Source organism: Clytia hemisphaerica, unplaced genomic scaffold, assembly GCF_902728285.1.
Source record: "Clytia hemisphaerica strain Z4C2 unplaced genomic scaffold, Clytia hemisphaerica genome assembly, whole genome shotgun sequence".
Classification (NCBI taxonomy): Eukaryota; Metazoa; Cnidaria; class Hydrozoa; order Leptothecata; family Clytiidae; genus Clytia; species Clytia hemisphaerica.
In genome coordinates this window covers 61,401-81,966 of record NW_027104213.1, presented here as the reverse complement: position 1 = coordinate 81,966, position 20,566 = coordinate 61,401, and the positions used below count along the sequence as shown (strand labels likewise).

At 35.9% G+C, this 20,566-nt stretch overlaps 2 protein-coding genes across 2 annotated transcripts; one reads left to right on the top strand and one right to left on the bottom strand.

The window, feature by feature from the left end:
* Window positions 1–405: 405 nt before the first annotated feature.
* LOC136815647 (alanine--glyoxylate aminotransferase 2, mitochondrial-like) lies at window positions 406–8,701 on the top strand. The gene is made up of 16 exons (XM_067072092.1): window positions 406–848; window positions 1,008–1,102; window positions 2,664–2,765; window positions 3,354–3,445; window positions 3,792–3,915; window positions 4,163–4,257; window positions 4,601–4,694; window positions 4,861–4,926; window positions 5,088–5,115; window positions 5,575–5,675; window positions 5,991–6,083; window positions 6,310–6,382; window positions 6,619–6,767; window positions 7,142–7,294; window positions 7,504–7,599; window positions 8,044–8,701. The coding sequence occupies exons 1-16, from the start codon at window positions 821–823 to the stop codon at window positions 8,140–8,142; spliced, it is 1,488 nt and encodes a 495-aa protein (XP_066928193.1). The 5' UTR covers window positions 406–820; the 3' UTR covers window positions 8,143–8,701.
* Window positions 8,702–13,119: 4,418 nt separating this feature from the next.
* On the bottom strand, window positions 13,120–17,420 carry LOC136815648 (muscle-specific protein 20-like). The gene is made up of 3 exons (XM_067072093.1): window positions 17,193–17,420; window positions 14,236–14,466; window positions 13,120–13,518 (listed from the first exon to the last, which is right to left on the bottom strand). The coding sequence occupies exons 1-3, from the start codon at window positions 17,343–17,345 to the stop codon at window positions 13,306–13,308; spliced, it is 597 nt and encodes a 198-aa protein (XP_066928194.1). The 5' UTR covers window positions 17,346–17,420; the 3' UTR covers window positions 13,120–13,305.
* Between the last annotated feature and the right edge of the window lie 3,146 nt (window positions 17,421–20,566).

The window sequence follows — 20,566 nt, the reverse complement described above, 5'->3', positions numbered from 1 at the left end:
ATATCATTCGCATTACCGTTAATTTGAGTCCCATCGAAAAAAGAAATTAGTACCGAGTAGCTGCAGGTAGGAATTACTCGAATTAGATTTCTTAAATAAATTGATTTCCAATTACAGTAGCAGGCTCGGCGGAAGCGGGGAGACTGGTAAGACTTTAGCCTCCCCACTTTTGGAGCAAATGAGATTTTTTTATCAAATTCTTAGACAATCTTATATCATTTGAGCCTTCAGCCTCCCCACTTTTACGGGTGTTCCACCGGGCCTAGGAGTAGTGTACAGAAACAATTCATTCTTATGGTTGATTATTTTCTTATGAAAAACGCTGTATCGTGTTTTTTTTACAGACAAACAGCAAATCTCAAAATATGACCACTCTCTATTGTTTTTCAATTCTTTGTTTATTCAGTCAACAGTAATGACGTCCAAAAAAAGATTGCCGGATCAAAAACAATACCACGTAAGAGTGCTCAAACCCTGTTGGGAATACTATATAATTGCTTGGAATGTACTCCGTGGCGGGGATGTTTTGATGTTAGGAGACATCTAACTCAAAAGGTTATCAATGCCATCAATAATTCATCTCGAGAAAAGAAGGGGTTTAAGACAGCAAGCTTGCTATTATACTTTTTACTAGCTGATATCGGATATCTCAAAGTAGAGGGAAAACAAAAAAGATTTTGCAATACTTTCCGAAAATCTTTTTTGAGATCTGCTTACACACTCTTGTTTAAGGTAACATACATTCGGACGACACGACGTTGTGCAGACACGACAACTAGACAGAACTTTCACCGATATTTGACGACCAAATACAACAACCATGGCTCTTTTCCTCAGAAAACACACAGGTATATTTCGCTTTTTACTATTTTAGCTCGAGAAAGGTCGGTGGGATGGGAATCTTTTGAAATATTTCCGTTGGTCTGAGTTTTGATGTAATACAGTTTTGAGTTGTAGCTGCATATGGTAATACACTTCAAATTTTCCTTCTTCTAAAATTTTCATAGGAACTCCTTTCAAACATGCACAAGTTTTATCGCGATCATTTGCAGTTCGTGGTGTTGAAATGCCTTCAACTGATTTCCAACCGGCTGAATTCAAGGTATCATTTTACTGTATGCTTGTCTTCAATAAAAGTTTCTGTCTTGGTAGATTCGAAGTGTATGTTATATTTGCAATAGTTTGAAAATTTGTGTCTTGTAGCTCTCGCTTGTGTTTTTTAAACCATATTTTTCTTCAAAACTTTTGTAAATTTCTGTTATATCATTGCGAACATAAGGTAATTAGATAGACGGAAGTAATGGAGCTATGGAAAACAAATTTTGCTGAGTCATTATGTCAAATGATTTGCATAATTTTTCATACATTCAACTCATATTTTTTTGTTATCAACTCAATTATTTTCTTTACTGCTAAATCACAAAACGCTTATCTAATCATGGTATCTTTTCACGGCTTTCACGGCAAATCCTACTCGTACTATAACAACACAAAAACTTCATATCGAAACTCAAACATTTCAAAATTTTACTAGTAGAAAAACAAAGTGCTGACCGCAATAGAGAAAACATTCCTAGTTATTTTTTGCTTGACTAATAAGAACTGCTATTTACACAAGCAACGATTCCCTTTTTTGGATAATCGAGGATTAAGCAATAAAGGAAGGATGGGGCTGGCCTGCATGTGGCAAACGATCTAGGCGGAAAATGACTTTGACTTGACTTTTTACCCTTGACAGTAAATTTGACAAGTTACTGATTTAAATATTCCAGTCATATGTAATCATTTTGAAGCTTAAAAAATCATGCGCTCACGATTATTTGTTTCAAAATCATGTAACTATGGTTCTCCTGGGGACATACACGCTGACGTTCGCTAATTTGGACTTGGACGCACGGCGAGAATCTTATTTCCTCGAATTACAAAGAGATTCGAATTGTAGAAAGCATTTTAGAAGGGTTTTTCTTTGCCAGGGACTGCGAATAAGTTCGAATAAGGGAAAGTCTACTGTACTTCAAAAAGGTTTTTTCCTCCAGAAAATATGAAATACATAGATAGGCTGAAGTATTTTTCTAATGAGTATGAAAATCTTACGTCAGCTGCTGTGTTCAGGTGACCTCCTTAGAAAGGGTCAGCAGAAAATTTCCTCTAGTAAAAATACTGAGTGTCCAATTTTCCATTGTTCGGTGGGCTATGCAATATTTACTTTAAAGACGTGATTGCGAATTTCGAGGAGAAATTTGATATGGGTCAGAACTCTGTTTGTCAACTGCTTTTAGAAAAGTACATGAAGTTTGTTGACAAGTCATATTTATATGCTGATAAGCTCCTAACAAAAAGGAGTACTCGAGATATCCCGATTAAAACCTTAAGATTACAGATCGCCGATGAGATTGCCAGAATCTTGAAATTCTTTCTTCAAGGGCAATGAAATCTTTTTCTCAAAACTTTATTTTTAGCTCTACTATCTTTTACCTTCCAAAAAATTACGATGCAAAGAATAGTTGTCTTTGAAAATTTGAAATTTTCCTCTTCGCAAAAGTTTCATTCAATTCGTTATACACTTTTGAACGCTTTTTAAAGTGGTCAATTCAATCCTTGGTACTGTAGGCTTTAAAAATTAACGAATCCCTAATCGAATATGATTCCTTAAACTATTTCAGGGAATGCCATACGATGAAGCACGTGCTGCACACGCCAAAAACCTTTTCCCTCATGTCTCCGAACGTATGTTGTTATACAAAAGACCTGTCTATCTCACTCAGGTAAGCGTGAAATAAAATATTCATTTGTTAGTCTGAAGGTGATTGGCCCAGCTTCGGGCCTTTCACTAGCATGTCAATGTCCGTGATATGCTGTATTTCCCTTTTTCGAAGAAGCGGTGCTTTGTTAATTTAAGTTTATTTTGAAAAAAACGGCGCCTTGTAACAATCAACGAACAAATATTTGACTATTCCTATGTTGCTTCGGCTTCTTGTTATTTGTTGGAGAGCATTTTTTCGAATTTCGAATATAAACACCTTAAATACCTACCGGATCCGCCACAAAAAAAACTTTCTCTCTTTAAAACTAATTTTCTCGAATTCTAAAAATTTCGAACGAATCATTCCTATTTCATTGGAAAGAAAAAAGATAAACTTAAATTTTGATAGGTTGTTTATTAAATTTGATTCTTTGAATCCAAAATGTTCAATTGAATAAAAAAGTTGCTTTCAGAAAGTGCTTGAGAACGTTAAAAATCGGTCTATCAAGTTAAACAAAGGGAAACCTTTTTGTGGTGCACCCGGTAGCAATTTCAATATAAACTGTCCACCATCCCCGGATTCTTTAAACAGTTGATTCTTGATTTTTAGGGTCATATGCAATGGTTGTGGGATAGTGAAGGCAAACGATATTTAGATTTATTTGCTGGCATTGCTACTTGTGGTGTTGGACACTGTCACCCGTAAGTTAAGAAAATAATATCTTGCTTCTCGAATACAACATTTGGTAGTCCATCTCATTCATTTTTTTGATAGATGATTCCCCCTATTGGCACGAATTCAAAGCAACATTTAACAATAACGTTTAAAAATTCTTCATTTTACTTCAAAACGCTAGAAAGGTATCACCGGATCATTAATACAATGTTGCTACAATTTATAGGTATTTATACATAATTAAGGTCTGGATGGGAAAAATAATCACCCGCTAGGTTCTTGTGGTCATCTTTATCAGGAAACTGGGCTACAGTAACTAATAACCAGCATCGACTATCGAATATTTTGAGTGACTTCAGATTTCTCTTTTAGGAAAATCACAGAATCGATTCAAGATCAAGCATCAAAATTGGTGCATTGCTCAAACTTGTACATCAATGCTAAACAAGCAGAATATGCTGAAAAATTGTTGACAAAATTGCCCGAAAAATATAACGTAAGAAAAGCCTTTCTTCTAAGTCTTATCATTAGCTTTTTAAAAAGGTATCCCTGTGAGCCCAAGAAATGTCATGACAATCTCCTCTGTTATTATGAGCTAGATTTCAAGTCTATCTTTCCAAAAAGGTTGCCTATCATAGTAAAAAACAATGACGGGAGGCCGAAAATTCGGTAGAACATTCAACAATCCAAAATGTTAATGTCTTTCTACTTATCCCTTAAATATTTTCCCTTTCATTCTACAGCGTGTATACTTTGTGAACAGTGGATCAGAAGCGAATGATTTCGCTATGACCATGATGAGAGTTTACACTGGAAGCTGGGATATCATCGGATTGAGGTATGATGTGTAGATCTTTATAGAAGAGTTCTTTCAGCTTTGATAAGGTTATGTAACTTACCGTGAAATCCACCATTATTGAATTTCTCCCAATCAAAAGTTTTTCTACCGGTATATGTGCTATTCGAAATGCATTAAACTCAGAAAACGTGCAAAAGAATACCTGCACTAAATCAATAGTCATCCATCTCGCTAGATTTAAAATGGTAATGAGTGACGATAAAGGCTCATCCCATTACTAATATTCTTATGACCTTTAGACTTCCAATAGGCCCTAATACCCCTCAAACAAGTATTTCTTCATTTCTACTCTATTTTTGAAATATTTCCTTATCATTTTCAGAAACGCTTACCACGGAGCCAGTCCCACCACTCTTGGCATCACCAACATGGGTCAATACAAATTCCCAACTCCACAAAACTTTGGTTGTCACACTGTAAGAATCGGCAATGATCATTTTTTCGCCATCCGAATGCTCTCTCTCTCTCTTTGCAGTCTGTTGAAAATTTTCGCATGCATGCTCCTAACCTCCTAACCTCATCAAAATTATACCTCTGAATCTAAATAGACCAACATAATATATTTCCCTTTTTTCATTTCAGATTCCAAACCCAGATGTTTACAAAGGAATTTGGGGCGGAAAGAATTGCCGCGATTCTCCCGTTCAAGTATGAATTTTAACAAAATTAACTTTAAAATTTAACTAAATTTTACTGCTACATAGATTCGTTCAAGAAATAACTTTCAATATGCAACAATAGATTTAGATTAGATTGCCCACCAATGTGGTTCATAATAATCTCTATTATAATAATCTACTATTTTTTAGGCTGACAGAGATTGTGATTGTGCTGAAGGTATTTAATTCTTTTTCTAAACGAGTTCAGAATATTTTGCCATTTCGAGGGTATTTTAGCGTTTTGCAGAATTTAACATTCAGGCGAGAATGACATTTCTAGGCTTTCTACTTTACCTAATGGGATATTTCGATTTGGGAGGAGTATAATGGCTTCCAGACTATATTCTCAGCCTAGGGGGACCATAAATAAGCTTTTGGATCCTCAGATCAGAGTCTTGAGTCTCCTGTTTAAACTCAGAGTTAAAACTGTACTTTCCAACCCTAAGTTAAGGCACTTAAAAACTACTTGCCCTTTTTTTAATTTTGCAAGGAAATTCTTTTTGTGCAAAATGTTATAGGCCATAGATAGTTTTGTGTACATAGAAAAATTAGTGAAATGGGAATATTAAAGAACATAGGATCCCAAAGTAGTCAAACTACTGGCCAAAATTCCTCTACTTTTATCTTTGTCTTTCAGGAGTATGTGAGGCCACAGACCTTTACCTCGGTCAATTGGAAGATGTGTTGACCAATGTCACACCTCCAAAAGTTGCCGGATTCTTTGGTGAACCCATCCAGGTCAGATTTTTGTTTTAAATTTGATAACTTAACTTGCCTTTTCAGATTAAAACTTTCTTTTCTCCATAACTTTTTTTTTGCTGAGTATGAACTGTTTATTTAAAAACACAGCTTCATTAGCTAAGCCATGTATCATTGATCCAGTAAAAAATCTGTTTTTCCAGAATGAAACAATGAAAATATAGTTTACCAATGGGGAATTAGTTTCAGGATCTTTTAAGCGACTATTACCGTTGGGGTCTTTATTGCACAGGAATCTTTATAACAATTTAGCTACTTATACTGAATTGGCGTTTTTCTGATCATATCATGTAGGGTGTCGGTGGTAGCGTTCAATACCCACGTGACTTTTTACAAAAGACCTACAAGAAGATTCACGCACGTGGTGGACTTTGTGTGGCTGATGAGGTAGCCATTTTTTATTTCCAAATTTGTTTACACATTCATTGTATAGTTCTTTATTCACCATTTCCCATGCTTTCGTGTAAACATTTCGAAGTCAATTATTCTGTCATTCACCAAAATCCATCCTGATTCATATCTTATAGTTTCATCAGAAAATTATTTTGCACAGAAGTAATCTACTATAATATCTATAGGATTTAGTAAATGTTATTTGTTCTTCTTCAACAAGGTTCAAACAGGTTTCGGACGTACTGGTTCGCATTACTGGGGGTTCCAAGGTGCTGGACTCAACCCTGACATCAGTAAGTGATTCGCTCTCCAAGTTTCTTTCTAATTCTTGAAACGGAAATTTACAATTAATATCATAACATTTCCTGATAAATTCAGTCAGGCTAACAATAAAAGATAAAAGATTTAGGCTTTAACGGGTGGTCAGATCTGAGATTTAGTGTGAATTAATAAACCAGATACTCTGGACGGGTTTCATAGAGTTTTTCGATAAAGTGAAGTATTATATTTACTTACTTGTTGTTCACAGTCGTGTGCGCCAAGACCATCGCTAACGGATTACCAATGGCTTGCGTTATCACAACAAAAGAAATTGCTGACTCAATGAACGTTGCTCTTCCATTCAACACCTACTCCTCAAATCCAGTCTCTTGCGCCGCTGCTATCACCGCTCTCGATGTAAGCCCTCTCTCATAGAATCATTCAATTTAAGGTTACATACCAGGTTGATTTCATGGATTATGTTAACAGTTTTTCTCTGACCGCAATACTTGTTCGTCTGATGATTTCCAATTACTTTAAAATCACGAGTGAACTTTTTTTCTGACGCCAAAACTTTTTTTTAGAATTAATACTCGATTAAAAGATTTGATTAGATCCCTTGAATGGTCTTGAGTTTAGTTACAGTTTCACAAATAATGTGCTGAACCTTTCTACGGGATGTAAGACAGCATAAAAATTGGCACCTTTACCAGTTTCCTATATTCCGTTTCCATTTTGTGATGATACGCCTTGTTAAAGGAAATCTTATTACAACGTTGTTTTCATTGTAGGTTATCGACGAAGAAGGTTTACAAGAGAACTGTCAACGCGTTGGAACATATTGTTTAGAAGAGCTATCGAAGATTCGTGATGATTACGAGATTGTCGGAGATGTCCGTGGTAAAGGATTGATGATCGGTATCGAAATGGTCGCCGATAAAAAGGTATGCGTAAAGTTTGATATTTCAGTTTGGTCGATATTATCCTCCTTGTGTATTCAAATCTCAATCCTCTGTAAGGTCTATACCGACTTAATAGTTGCTTACGGATTACTATCAAAAGTATGTTAAATTTCTACAATAAAGGTTACCAATAATTTCACAATTATACCCTTTTCGAAGATAATGAGGTTCATTCTTTATTCACTTTCCAGACGAGAGCACCATTGCAACCAGAGAGAGTTGGAGATATCATCGAACGAACGAAAGATTACGGAGTCTTGTTTGGTAAAGGTGGACGATTTGGACAGGTAGATTTTCTTCTCATCATGCTTTGATCTTTGTTGACCACCTCCTAGTCAAACAAACATTTTTCATTTTGATGTGTCTGGTTTAAGGTCTTGTTTACCAATAGATCATCCACGTCGCAAATTAAGGATGTAGCTCATGCACACTCCGTCGACTTAGTTATTGTACGTGATTAAAAATTAGCAGCAACTTTGGTTCAGTGCGTTATAGTTGCACCAAAAGTTTCAGAACTTTTATGTCTCATGGTCTAATAAAAACTGGAGCAAGAATTCATGTTTCTTCGAATGTCAAAGAGAGTCGAAATTTAAGAAGTATGACTGTTTCTTCACTAGTTTGAATTACCTTATTAACTCGAAACTGGAATTATAGCGTCCACTGTGTCTTGTAGAAATTAGTTGATTACCCTAAATGACCAGAGTTGCAATCAAATTATGTTTTCCATTCAGGTTCTTCGTATCAAACCACCAATGAACGTCACTAAAGAAGACATTGATTTCGGACTTGCTGTTCTCAGACAATCTATCGAAGAACATCTCGCTCAATAGAAGGCGATGTTGTGAAACATACCAACGTTGAACATACAATATCAATGCAGGGTTCACAAGAAGACGAGACTATTGTGTATTCTGGTTAGATATACATCGTCCCAGTAATTTTCGATGGAGCCTTGTCCTTATTGAAGAGCGTCATTGAAAATTCATGGACCGTACTGCTGTTCCACAGTGGCAAAAAATAAACAAAGGGAAGCATTATTCAGCACAGTTAAGTTTATAATTTTAAATCACCACGCCATTCCAAAAATACTCATTTAAAAAAATATACGCTCAAGGAACTAATTTGATATTCACACCTTACGTCATTAATGAGTTTTAGCAAAGATTGACAAAAGGGGTTCTCTAAGATGTCTATAGAATTAATTCTTCCCTCGCTATTTCTTCACTTGAGAATAAATTTCACATAAGGGTAATTTTCATCAATTTTCTATATAATGCCGAAATAGGAGATCTAATTATTTCAAAATATACAAAGATTTATATAATTAATTTTATAATTTTTGTCGTTGTAAATATAATGAATACTCATTGACACAAAGTTCAAAACGAATTGTTTTTCTTCTTTGGTTTTCCTGAATGGCAAGTTATGTGCAAACTTAAGAGCCTGAGAATGTTCTGTTATGTTCCTGGCAAGAAAAAAGATATTATCAAATGTGATACATCGTTGGAAAGATACATTTGAGTGTGCAAGCCTAAAGCTCTAAATTATATTTAAGTGTTGCAATTGCCAATCTTACAACTGAACGTGAATGCTAAATGAATTTTATGAAAATTTAGTTTCCTTTTTTGAAATATTATGGTATGAAATGTATTTCAGTGACATTTCAGTGGCATGTTTGAACATAAACGACATTAGAGTGAAAGTTACTGGCAATAAAAATGATTTTTTTATTCGTTGCAAATGTAGTTCACAATTTTAATGTTGGAATTTTTTCAAATATCCAAGCTATCAGATTAGGGAGTGGTCAGAAAGTATCTACTTGGGGGGGGGGGGGTTGGGGGTAAAAGATTTCAGGGGGATTCAAAAACTTTTTTGAGGGTTAAGGGGGGGTTCCAAAATATTTTAAATGTAAAAGGGGGGTGCGAAATATTTTTTAGCAACTCAAGAGATGGCTCAAGAGGTCAAATTTCAGTTCAGTGCACTAAGACAGAATGTTTGTTAAGGGATCTTCCCTCTTACAATTTCCTATATCAGCATAGTCTAGCTAAAAAAACTGGTTGAAAATTGAAAATTTTCTCCTGTCGTGGTTGCGCCTCCTTAATCTCTGATAACATTATATCTTTAAACGAAACTCAAAATAATACTCCTATGATATTAAGATATTGTATATGCAAAAAAAAACTTTGCTTTTAAATTCCATATGATTGCCTCGTACACTGTATGCTTCATTTCTGGGCAGAACCAGTTATAATAATAATAATAATAATAATAATAATGATATATTTCTGGCATTTCCAAAATTTACATTTGGCTCTTCACCTGAAAATTCTGTATATAATATATGTGCAATGTCTAGAAAAAAATTGTAAAATAACCTGGTAGTATACTGAAGAAAAATTGGGGCCGTATGCGGACAAGCAGATAGGGTCGAAGCGGTGGGCTAGTATGACGAATAAAATGATTAGGATTAAGAAGTATAAGGGGTAAAATGTGAATAGTGATAGAGCTAGACTAAAACCTAAACAAATCCGAGTATCTGAGTATGCTAGCTGAGGCCATCGCAATGTGTGCTATTATAAAAAATTAACGAATATATTTAAAAAAAAAAATACTAACATAATGTTATAAGCTAGACTAGACTAAGGTTCAAGTACTATTGGTGGCTAGAGGTACAGTAAGCGACAAAATAGATCTAAGAACTCGGTGAGATAGAATCACGACAGAGCGTAAGATAGAATGAGTAAAACTTGCATAGATTGCAACACCGAAGGCTGTGTAAAAGTGTACTGGACCTTGCAAAACACGACCAGTATTTTGACATAAATAAGTGAGCTATCAACTATCTAAATTAAATTAATTGAAAATAATTAAACATCAAATGGAAAAAAAAAAAAAAAAAAAAACTTCATAGAACTAGAATATAATAAAGTCATATATATGCACTGAAGAAAATACAGACTAAGTAAACCTAAGAACAGATGGGCTAAATCTAAAAATCAGAATGGAGACTAGGGAACCAAGGCTACGAGTAGGGATTTTAGAAGAATTGAAGTCAGAATTAAATTTAAAACTAAAATGGCGCGTGAAACAAATCGAGAATTAGACTAAAACTAGGTATAAGAAATAATATAACATAGAAAGCACCAGCTAGGAAATAGCGAGTAGCGACGCAGGGACTACAGTTGGTAGAAGAGGTACTACTGCAAGCTCCTAGCTAGGGCTTTGTCGAAAAAATATTTTTTTGTTTCTTGACAAAAGGCTTTGTAAGTTTCTGAGTCACGACAGTTAACAGGTAGTTCATTAAAAATTTTAGAAGCTTCAGATTCAAAGGAACCACTAACATTACAGGTTTCACGCAATTTAGTTCCACCAATTACATCCGTTCGAGTCTTGGCTTGCACATATTTCTCCATAGGGAGGAATTTGGGCCAGTCATTCATATTCACTGATTTCCACGCAAGTTTAGCCAAACTGTATTCGGTCCGTTCTTTGACAGGTAGCCATTTCATATCTATTACGTCAGACTTGCGAGAGTAGCTCTTCCGGACGAAGCTAGCTGTGGCATTTTGGACTCGTTGTATTTGGTTGAATAGATATTGTGGTGCGTTGTGAATTACGGTATTACCATAGTCTATTTTACTCAATACAAGAGATTCTGCCAACTGGCGTCGTACACGGTATGGTAAATATCGTTTGATGAGGGATAGACTCTTCAGCGTGCCATATGCTTTAGTGACGATTTTTTTGACATGTTCATTCCATGTTAGGTTTTCGGTGAAGATGATTCCTAACAGCTTGAATAGGGGAACACGCTCAATCACATTTTCGTTATTTGACTTGATTTCGAATTCAAAATTATGCCTCCTTGCCATTTGAGATGTGGCAAAGAGCATCGATTTAGTTTTTCTGGCGTTAAATATCAAGTTCGAATCCAGCGACCATTTCTCAATTACGCTAATATCAGAGTTCATTTCAGTGACACAATTTTCAAGCTCGTTTGGTTTGGTGTGGCGATATATAGTCGTGTCATCAGCATATTGGACACATTTTGCGGTGGTTTTTGTTGCCATGTCGTACACGTAAATGTTGAAGAGAATGGGTCCAAGTATGCTTCCTTGGGGGACGCCATTAGTAACTGTGAGAATGGATGACTTCTTGTCGTTGATCTGTACGTACTGAAGTCGATTGCTCAGATAGTTGGAGATAACATAGAGTGACTTTTTTGAGAATCGTAGTGTGTGAAGTTTTTTGATAAGAGTTTCAAAATCAACTGTATCAAATGCTTTTGAAAAGTCAGCGAGAACTGCAAGAGTGATTTCGCCTCGATTCATCGCTTTCAGGATGTCGTTTTTGATTTTGATGCAGGTGGTTATTGTGCAGTGACCCTTTCGAAAACCAGATTGATGTATTGATAGTAGTTCTTCACTTTCTAGATAGTTTGTCATTTGTGTCATAATCAGTCTCTCGTATACTTTTGAAAGGATCGGTAATATGGAGATTGGACGGTAGTCGCTCGGATCAGCGGGTGACTCAATTTTAGGAATAGGGCTGATTTTCGAGATCTTCCACTGGCTAGGAAAGACGGATTGTCGAATGGAAGAGTTGATAATATGGCAAATGGGACTACAAATTTCATCGATGGCGAGTTTAATGTATTTCGACGGTATCTGGTCATGGCCGGTTGAGCAGTCGTTTCGAAGATTACATAAGGCTTTACGAACGTCAGCGTAGGAAACTTCGTTTATGTCGAATGGATTGTCTTGTGCAGGTAATTCGTTGATGAGTTGATGTAGGATTTGCTCTGATTTAGGTTTTGAGTTAAGAAGTCTCCCGGCTGTTGTGTTGAAGTGACATTGAGTGTGTCGGGGTCAGCGGATATCTTTTGTGGTGATGGTTTCAGGATGCGATGGATGGTTGACCATACTTCTTTCGGTCTTTTGGAGGATAGTGCGCGTCGGTAAAAACTGGATTTTGTTACTCGAATAAGAGTTTTTAATTCGTTTCGGATTTTACGAAACAGATCCCAATCTTTTTGCTCGGACTGCGGGGAATGACATTTGGTTCGTAAATAGTCTCTTTCCTTTTGCTTCTCGCTGATGTTGAGATCTTTTAACCACGGAGCTGATGGGCGCGTTAATTTCTGCCTGATGAGGGGTGCGTGTCGGTCTAGACAATCGGTAAAAAGTTTGTTAAATATGTCTAGTTTTTCTTCAGTTCGAAAAAGAGCTATGTTTGCAGGAAATCAGAAATCCAAAATTAAACTTTTTTCCTATCGGCGCAAACCATGGTTGCGTCTCCATCGTCACTAAATTCTTTGCCCCTTTGCACCTTTGAAATCAAGCCAGCTGATGCCTTCTGCATAATAATGTAGTTCTCCTCACATGAGATTTGTTTTGGTCTAGTTTGGATTATATTTTTGCTTTTCTTGTACTTTAAATGTTCTGATCATCATGGTGCTTGCCCATAACAAAAAATATTTGAAGTATCAAAGAAACTGGAAACCGAAAACGGAAGAAGTTCGTTGTGGAATTTCCAAATACAGGTTATAATATATTAAGACGATGTTCTTATTTCATACATCCACCTCCGCGCCAATCATCAGTGAAAGTCAAGCTAGAAATTTTTCGGTCTCAATGCTGACTTTCGTTTTTTGAGGCATTTCACCAAAATTTCGAAATTATAAGAATGAAATTCCTCATTCCTCAATTTCATCAATCAATTGGAATCAACCTGTTTTGTTTCAGCCTCGAATTATTCTGAGATAGACATTAGAAATATAGCAAAACACGGAACATGATTATTTGTGTAAAAAGTATATCTATCTGTCTTTATGTTTTCAAAAGTTTATACAAATTTAATATTTTGATATAAATTATCTTACATGAAATAAGCAGGAAATAATGAAAGAACCTGGGATCTGCCTCATAGGTAGACAAAAAAACTCTAAGAGAATAAAAAAATATTTAAAAAGAGATAAGAATCTAAAAAAACCTCTAATCAATAATTGCACGTGTTTTGCCGAAATTCTGACCAGCCTGTGATGCACCTTTATTTGAACCAGCCTGAAGACCGATGATACCTTCGCCAGCTCGAAGTTGCTCTTCCGAGAACTCTCGTTTGTTTTCGCTAGCTTCAGCTGGACCGAGAACGGGGCCGTCGTAATAACTTTGTGCTTTGCGACCGAGAGCAACAATCCCGTTGATGACCTGTTTTTGAAACAATAAAAATGTAAATGTTTTTTTGACTTCCTCCGCCTGCTGCTGACTCCCATGGGGAGGAGATCCGACCCACGGTTTTTTGAGACCCTCAAAATGCACTGTAAGGGTGTACTTTTGATAGAGCGCACTACAAGGGTCTTCTTTTAGCTGAATACACTGTAAGGGTGTGTTTGGGGACTACTGAATTGAAAGTCTGACAGTAAAAATCTGGTGTATATTTACAGTTTTGACTCGCACCTATTTTGACTTGTTTTACACATTGTAACGATATCTCTGGCTCACTTTCAGGTGGCCCAAATCAAGAAAGATCAACGTCAGATTTTTTTCAATGAATACATTGATCTAAAAACACCTTAACTAAAGAACCAAACCGTATAGACCTTAGCACTTAGCACTTTTGAGGAGACTGGTAACGAAAATACAAGGAAAACTTTTGTCGACGATGCTATCAAAAACACTAGTTTATTGGAGTGCTCTTGTGAAAAATGTAAGATACCCTTGCATTGAAGCGATAATGTAACGTCAAGTTAGTTAAGTTATTCGAATGCTGAGCATAGTTTGCACTCTACCACATAGACTCGAAAAAATGCCTCTAGAGTTTTTGCGGGAATTTGGTTGGTTTGATTTGGATGTAGCCCCCTAAAAATGCTAAAATTAATGGTTTCTTATGAAGAATAATACGTTTTTCCAGGTGGAAACTCTCACCTGATTTGGGTTTGTGCCTTCGTATAAATCAACAGTTTGAAATAAATCTAATTTTTTGCATCCCAACGTTTCACAAGCTGTTAAAAAGTTATTGATATTCTCCATCTGTTTGAACGCCATTTTGCTTGTATTGATTCTTTTCACGGAACCGGCTTGAATGACGTTGATCAAATTACAGAGCACAACTCCATTCTTAAGTGGTGCAATGACGTCAGCTGATGAGCTAATGAGCTGTAGAAAGATCAAAAGTAGGTAGTTGAAGATTTTTATTTTCATGGGTGAAGCTGGTATACCTAATGATGTTGGTAATTTGAAACGATTCTCTTAAAAACACCCCCTTCTCACAGACCCAGTAGTATTTTTTCAGCCAGTGGAGATAAAATAACGGACTGAAACTTGATGGGAATTGGTATTCCAATAATTTTTATGGCTGGGGATTTCAATTCTTTTGTTTCCAAGTCAGAAAATTCAGTGGGGATGGGAAAAATAGCATAATATCTTGTAGTGAGGATTGGTTCATTTGATTATTTTCGATGGGGACAAAAATTGGAGGAGAATTTTCCACGGGGGACGATATTGTGGCCATTTTTTCCAGTGGAAAGAGGTCCCAGTGGGCCTGTGAGAATGGGGAAGCTAAAAGACAGATTCCAAAAGATCAAGCACATTTGTAGGTATTATTCAAAGCAGCCGGTGGAGAAATTTTTTAGAAAAATACATGTTCTATCTTCTAGGAGACCACATTTTATGTCCTTCAATTTTCTTATACAATTATGTGTTCTGATTTTCAGGACTTATTACTACTTTATGGTTGGATGTGTTCTAAAATCTAGGTAAAATATTTATACAGATATACTAGTAAGATATTTGTCTTTTTTCCACAAAAGATATGTTCTTAAACTTTCTAGGGTTACTAGGCAACAAGATCACATCAATGTTCTCTTGATTATATCCCTGTCTCGTTAAAAGATGTGTTCTGAAGCTTTCTAGGGTTAGAGTTAGGCTTACCTAGACAACAAGAACACGTTTGATGACCTCGATTATACCCATGTCTCGTCAGAACGCATCATTATTTCTAGCTTATTAATTTTCGAAGATCTTATCAGAACAGATCAAAATTTCTAGGTAAAACATACTCTCAGAGTACATCGGAAAAAAGGGCGCCTCACCGCGGATGCTTTCGATTATTGTGTTCAATACTCATCAATACGTTTTCAACGAGTACAGCATCGCGTCAATTCGAATTTTATGAAAAATTAAAGCCTTGTTGCATGTAATGCAGATTATTTTGAGTGATTTATACTCATCAACCGCCGGAGGCGGTTTCTTTCATAGTGGTACGCTAATCTCGTTTTGCCTTGGCTCATTACTTTGTCTACCATTTACTTTTGGTTTTTTTAACTAGATTACCCAGGTGTTTCTCTTTTTTTTTCGCTGAATGTCTTTTATTCGGAATTGAATAATCGAGACATGAAAAATGACTATATTGTAATCTGTTTTCAATGAATACTCTAAAATGTACTGGAGATGACATGTAGGCGTTAATAATGTGCGCGCGCTCTTTCGCGAGCGCGATGCGTGATGGAAGGCGGTCGTTTCAGTTATCTGATATTCCGATGGCGTATTGGTGGCCGCCCACGCTAAAGCTCTAAAGGAGCGGACCAATATACCATCGGAAAGATTTAGTAGTGGCCCTTTGATATGCCGACAACAGTCGGGTTCAATGGCTATATCTTCCCTTGGGCAAGAATATTGCTCGTCCCGACTGAATTTAGCATGAAAATGTCTGCTGCGCCGACCGGCAAAAATTAATTTTATTTATATAGTTTTGGCGCTTCAATGACAAAGCAAATTTCGGATTCAAGAAGGGCAAGTACAGTGAAGAACTTTTGTTGGATTTTGGTTGTTTTTTGGTTTGTTTTGGTGGACTTTTTTACAATATAAATGTCTTTATGCTTTCTTAGTATTACTTTTAGTATTCAGTGTAATTTCTGTAAATGCACCAACCTTTTAAAGATTGTTTTTTTGCACACAAATGTTGATTATTTTTTGTTTGTTTTGGTGGACTGATTTTTACTGATTTTTTCTCAAATCCAAACTCAAAGATCATAAAGAAACAGTAACAGGTATGTTCCTTATGCTTTTTCAGTAAGTTTCATGTTGGTATAATCTTGTGCAGTCCTATCAAAACGACTGTTGACCGCCAGACAACTGAACACAACCGACTGACCGACAAAAGTCAAAGTCAGTCAAAGTCTCTAGCAGCAGTACAAATATGTGTACAAAACAGATAATTTTGTCTACAGAAAGATCTACAGACTTCTGTATAGGTAGTTTGTATCTTACTAACGATTAACCTCACTTTTTGTGTACCAACAGAACAGCCCAATTTTGTAATTTTACAGAGCACATTGAAAATTCACTTTTGAGGTCCTGAAAACTATGAAGGTTAGTGTAATATTTATCGAGTATGTCTAGGTAAGTAGGAAAAAGCAATAAATTCATGTTTTAAGTTGTATTTTCATGTAAATGAAGCTAAATTAGGGACTGTTTATGTTTGTTTACTAGTACATGAATATGATTCCGAACCATATCGAATATGGTGCTAATACCGAACATGGTGCTAGCCTAGAGAATATAACAAATCTGATGCGAATCAGATCTGTCATTATTTTCTGCTTAGCACTCGCATCCGACAGGAATTAGATGCTAACTTGTTATGTTGATCGTTTCCAAGCTCCTCACAGAATGTTTAAACGCGGTCAAGTCAAATCCCGTAATGCAAACCTTCCAGATGTTAAAATATGCCCGACCTTTAGAGCAAAGCGTGTCGTAGCATATTTCCACATCTGGTACCAGATAATCGTTTCAGTATGGTTTACATCCACACTGTGACCTAGTTAGATAAACATTAAACCTGAAAAGTGTGAAGTGTGAAAAATCCGTAGAAATCAGAATACCTTCAGTGAATCTGCGTCGCTATCATGTCCACCATCTACCAAAACAGATTTCATCCAATCAAACGTATCATTTGCTACAATTGCATCAAAATTCTTCTCTCGTTTGCGTGCCAACTCAGCTGTCATACCATAACCACGTGGACGAGTAGCCATTTTGTTTTGTTTTTTATATTATATTGTATTATAAATTAAGGTTTTGGAGAAAATCTTTGACAGTAAAAATCTGAATGAGAAGGAGTAGTTGAAATTAGGCTACACCTTAAAAATGAATTTCAAAATATAGAAATTTAAAAAGAGTTTCAACTGCTGATTTCTATTGTGGAAAGACGAGGGATTTGAGTCGAAATCAAGCAATCATATTAAAAATCTGAGATCAGATCACTTTACTCCAGGATTTCTTCTTCTTTATGATTGGTGATAGACTTCGTCTGCAAAGGACAACTGTCTTGGCGGCTCGAAGGACTCTGATTTTGAAAAATGATTAATACTCTTATTTCTAAAAAGTTCTCTACATTTTTCTATTCGTACTTTTGCTGGCCAAAAGTTTGAAAATAAATGCTAGAATACCAAACGAATACATTCATGAAATCTGGTGCGAGAACAAAATCATCAGAGGAGTAAAATAAATAAAAAAATGCTTATAATGACACGAAATTTTGAATTGGGAATATCTTTCCAATATTTCTCCGAGAAGAGATGAGATTGACATATGTTAGACGCGAGTCTCATAGCTCCACTTTGGTATGAAAATCTTTTGGTGGCACGTGGTGGCACGGTGGTTTTTTTAAGGTTGAAGTTTGAAAATTTCTGGTGTCGATATTCAATTTCTTATACATAGCATGTTTTTGCATATTTTTCGCAATATAAAACGTCATAACGACATATCATTAGCAATCAACTAGTTGAGTTTGAATCTCGGAGGAAAGCTTAAAGTCTTTTTTGGGAATTGGATAAGTGCTCTTTGATGAGGAACTGCAAAAAATACTACAAAAAACCATTTAATGGTGTAAGGAGTGTGAACAATAATGTCATTACAGCGGACAAGGGTTGTATATGAGAGATTGGCAAAGATCAGTAAGTTGTTTTTCCAGTGTCTATAATAATTCCATGATGGCAGACAGTACTTTTTCCAAAGTCAGATTTAAAAATGAGCAAACGAAAATATGTACACCACAAATCTATCCAGCACTAATTTACCGTGACCATCACAGTGTACGTTCTTAATGTGATACTCACGGTAATTTTCGGGACATTCTAGGATTCTTTTTCCAAATAAAGTTTACCCATCAAAAAAGCCAGTGGTTACTGCTATCAACCAACCAAAACAAAAAAAACATCACTATCTTCTATCATCGAAATATTTGTAAACTAATTAGTGGTAGAATAATGTCCTGTATGACGATAGTATTAGAATTGGAGATGTCAAAAAAATTTATCATTTATTAAATAAATCAATCCTTCCATACATCTTGAGTGAAAGATTTAATAACAAAAGCTGCTTCTGGTTCATTATGAAATTTATTTTTATTTCGAACGTTTCGGCCTCAACAGAGTACCATATCAGTAATAAATGTGTTGTGATGAAAATTAGCTATCTGCAAAAATGTACAAGTTTAAAAGAAATTTGAAATAAAAGAGACTAATTACCTATCATAAAACCTAAATTAATCAAAGGTCAATAAAAAAGACAATAAAAACTATACCAGTATTTACCAATACCAATATATACCAATATTTGCTAATTCTCAAAGAATTCTTTTAATCATTTAAACAATAAAAGGCCTTTATCACTGTGTCAAGATTTTTATACGTTTATGTCTTAAAAAGGTAATTAAAATGTCCGGGGTTATACTTAGGCGAGATGGGTGTCGGGTATGTGCGAGCCACGAGGGTCTCTTTTTTAAACCCTCAAAAGTCTCTCAAAGTGGTACGAAAAAAAAATCAAAAATCGACAACTTCAAAGGGTCAAATCTGATAATTTTGAGCAAAAATTGGAAAAATAATCTCAAATAGTTGCAAAAGCGTAAAGATTGGTCGTGGCTTCTTCATAAAGACGAAAGACATATGCAGACTTATTTCGTACCTTTCAGTCTCTTGTTCGTAGTTTTTCTGACATTCTGGTTCTATGCGAGTTGTTTTCTATGTTTTCTCACTGGCTGATTGACTTTTCGAAAGATCGCCACACCCATACCCAACCTTACTAGGTCACCTGCAAGTCCTGACACTATTCCCGCATGCCGGATCCGAAAAATAGATATATGTCTTTTGCGTTTATGAAGAAGCTTTCACCGTCGAGATTCAGCTTCTGAAAGGGCCGAATTTAGACCTTTGGCTCGAACATATCGTCACCTCGCAAACCTAGCACCCCCGCCGGCACTGGTGGATTTAAGACAATAGAGCAAGTACGTCGGAAACATGCGAAGGAAAGCAACGCTCGTTAATTGACAATGAAATTACAATTAAAAATCTCTTCACCTTATAATTCGACAGGGTCTAAAACCGCCTATGCCCCGGTGAAATAAAAAGTCAGGGAATTCTGTATACGAACGGCCTTAGGATTAGAGTATTTGACTTTTACGAAGGCTTTGTCCAGCCAACATGCACCTTAATGCGGTGAATAACATGATTTGTGAACTCATTTACATGGAGTTCACTCGTTACCTGAAATTTGTTAATTTATAGTTTGAATTGATATTTTGAAGGGAGTTTCAAGACATTCGAGCGCTCATTCACAAACATTGGATAGTGTAAATTTGCTTATAATTTCTGAAAAACTTTATAATGCATGCATATAAACTTAAACTTCGCTCGGAGGGGGTTTAGCCAAATGATGGGGTATGGGTATGTGCAGCACCTAAGGGTGCCTATTTCGGACCTTTAAAGTCCCAAAAGGGTCTTAAAATCCACAATATCTCATTTCGCTCTCTCTAAAGGTTACAAAAAAACAAAATCTCCAATATTTATCCCTAAAAAGGAAATTTTAGGTAAAAGCCCCGGTAACAGTCCCATAGCTCAAAAATTTCGTTTTATCCTCGATTTTTGATCCTTGAATTTCCCATTTTCAGAAATTTATTATCCCTATCCCTTATTATCCCTATTATCCCTCCTCCGGGTTTTTTACCAAAGCGTATCCATTGTGAATCGCGAAATGAATAAGAACAGCATCCGAAATAATACAACTATCGCAACATCAAAGCATAAAGTTTCAAATCAATGCATACAAGAGAAACAACACTTTCCAATATTTATCGCTACATTAATCACTCACTCCCACATTACCCACGTCATATAAAAATATGACAACAATTTATGAATGGCTTAGAAAAATCAACAATTGGCTTAATAAGGATTACAAGACCTAGACATTGTTTAAC

Excerpts from the sequence above, each read along its gene's own strand:
- LOC136815647 (XM_067072092.1), top strand. The coding sequence starts at position 821 with ATGGCTCTTTTCCTCAGAAAACACACAG. Across the intron at positions 2,766-3,353 it reads GACCTGTCTATCTCACTCAG|GGTCATATGCAATGGTTGTG; the intron begins GTAAGCGTGAAA and ends CTTGATTTTTAG. Across the intron at positions 4,695-4,860 it reads AAAACTTTGGTTGTCACACT|ATTCCAAACCCAGATGTTTA; the intron begins GTAAGAATCGGC and ends TTTTCATTTCAG.
- LOC136815648 (XM_067072093.1), bottom strand. The coding sequence starts at position 17,345 with ATGGCTACTCGTCCACGTGGTTATGGTATGACAGCTGAGTTGGCACGC. Across the intron at positions 14,467-17,192 it reads GCGACGCAGATTCACTGAAG|CTCATTAGCTCATCAGCTGA; the intron begins GTATTCTGATTT and ends ATCTTTCTACAG. Across the intron at positions 13,519-14,235 it reads AAGGCACAAACCCAAATCAG|GTCATCAACGGGATTGTTGC; the intron begins GTGAGAGTTTCC and ends TTTCAAAAACAG.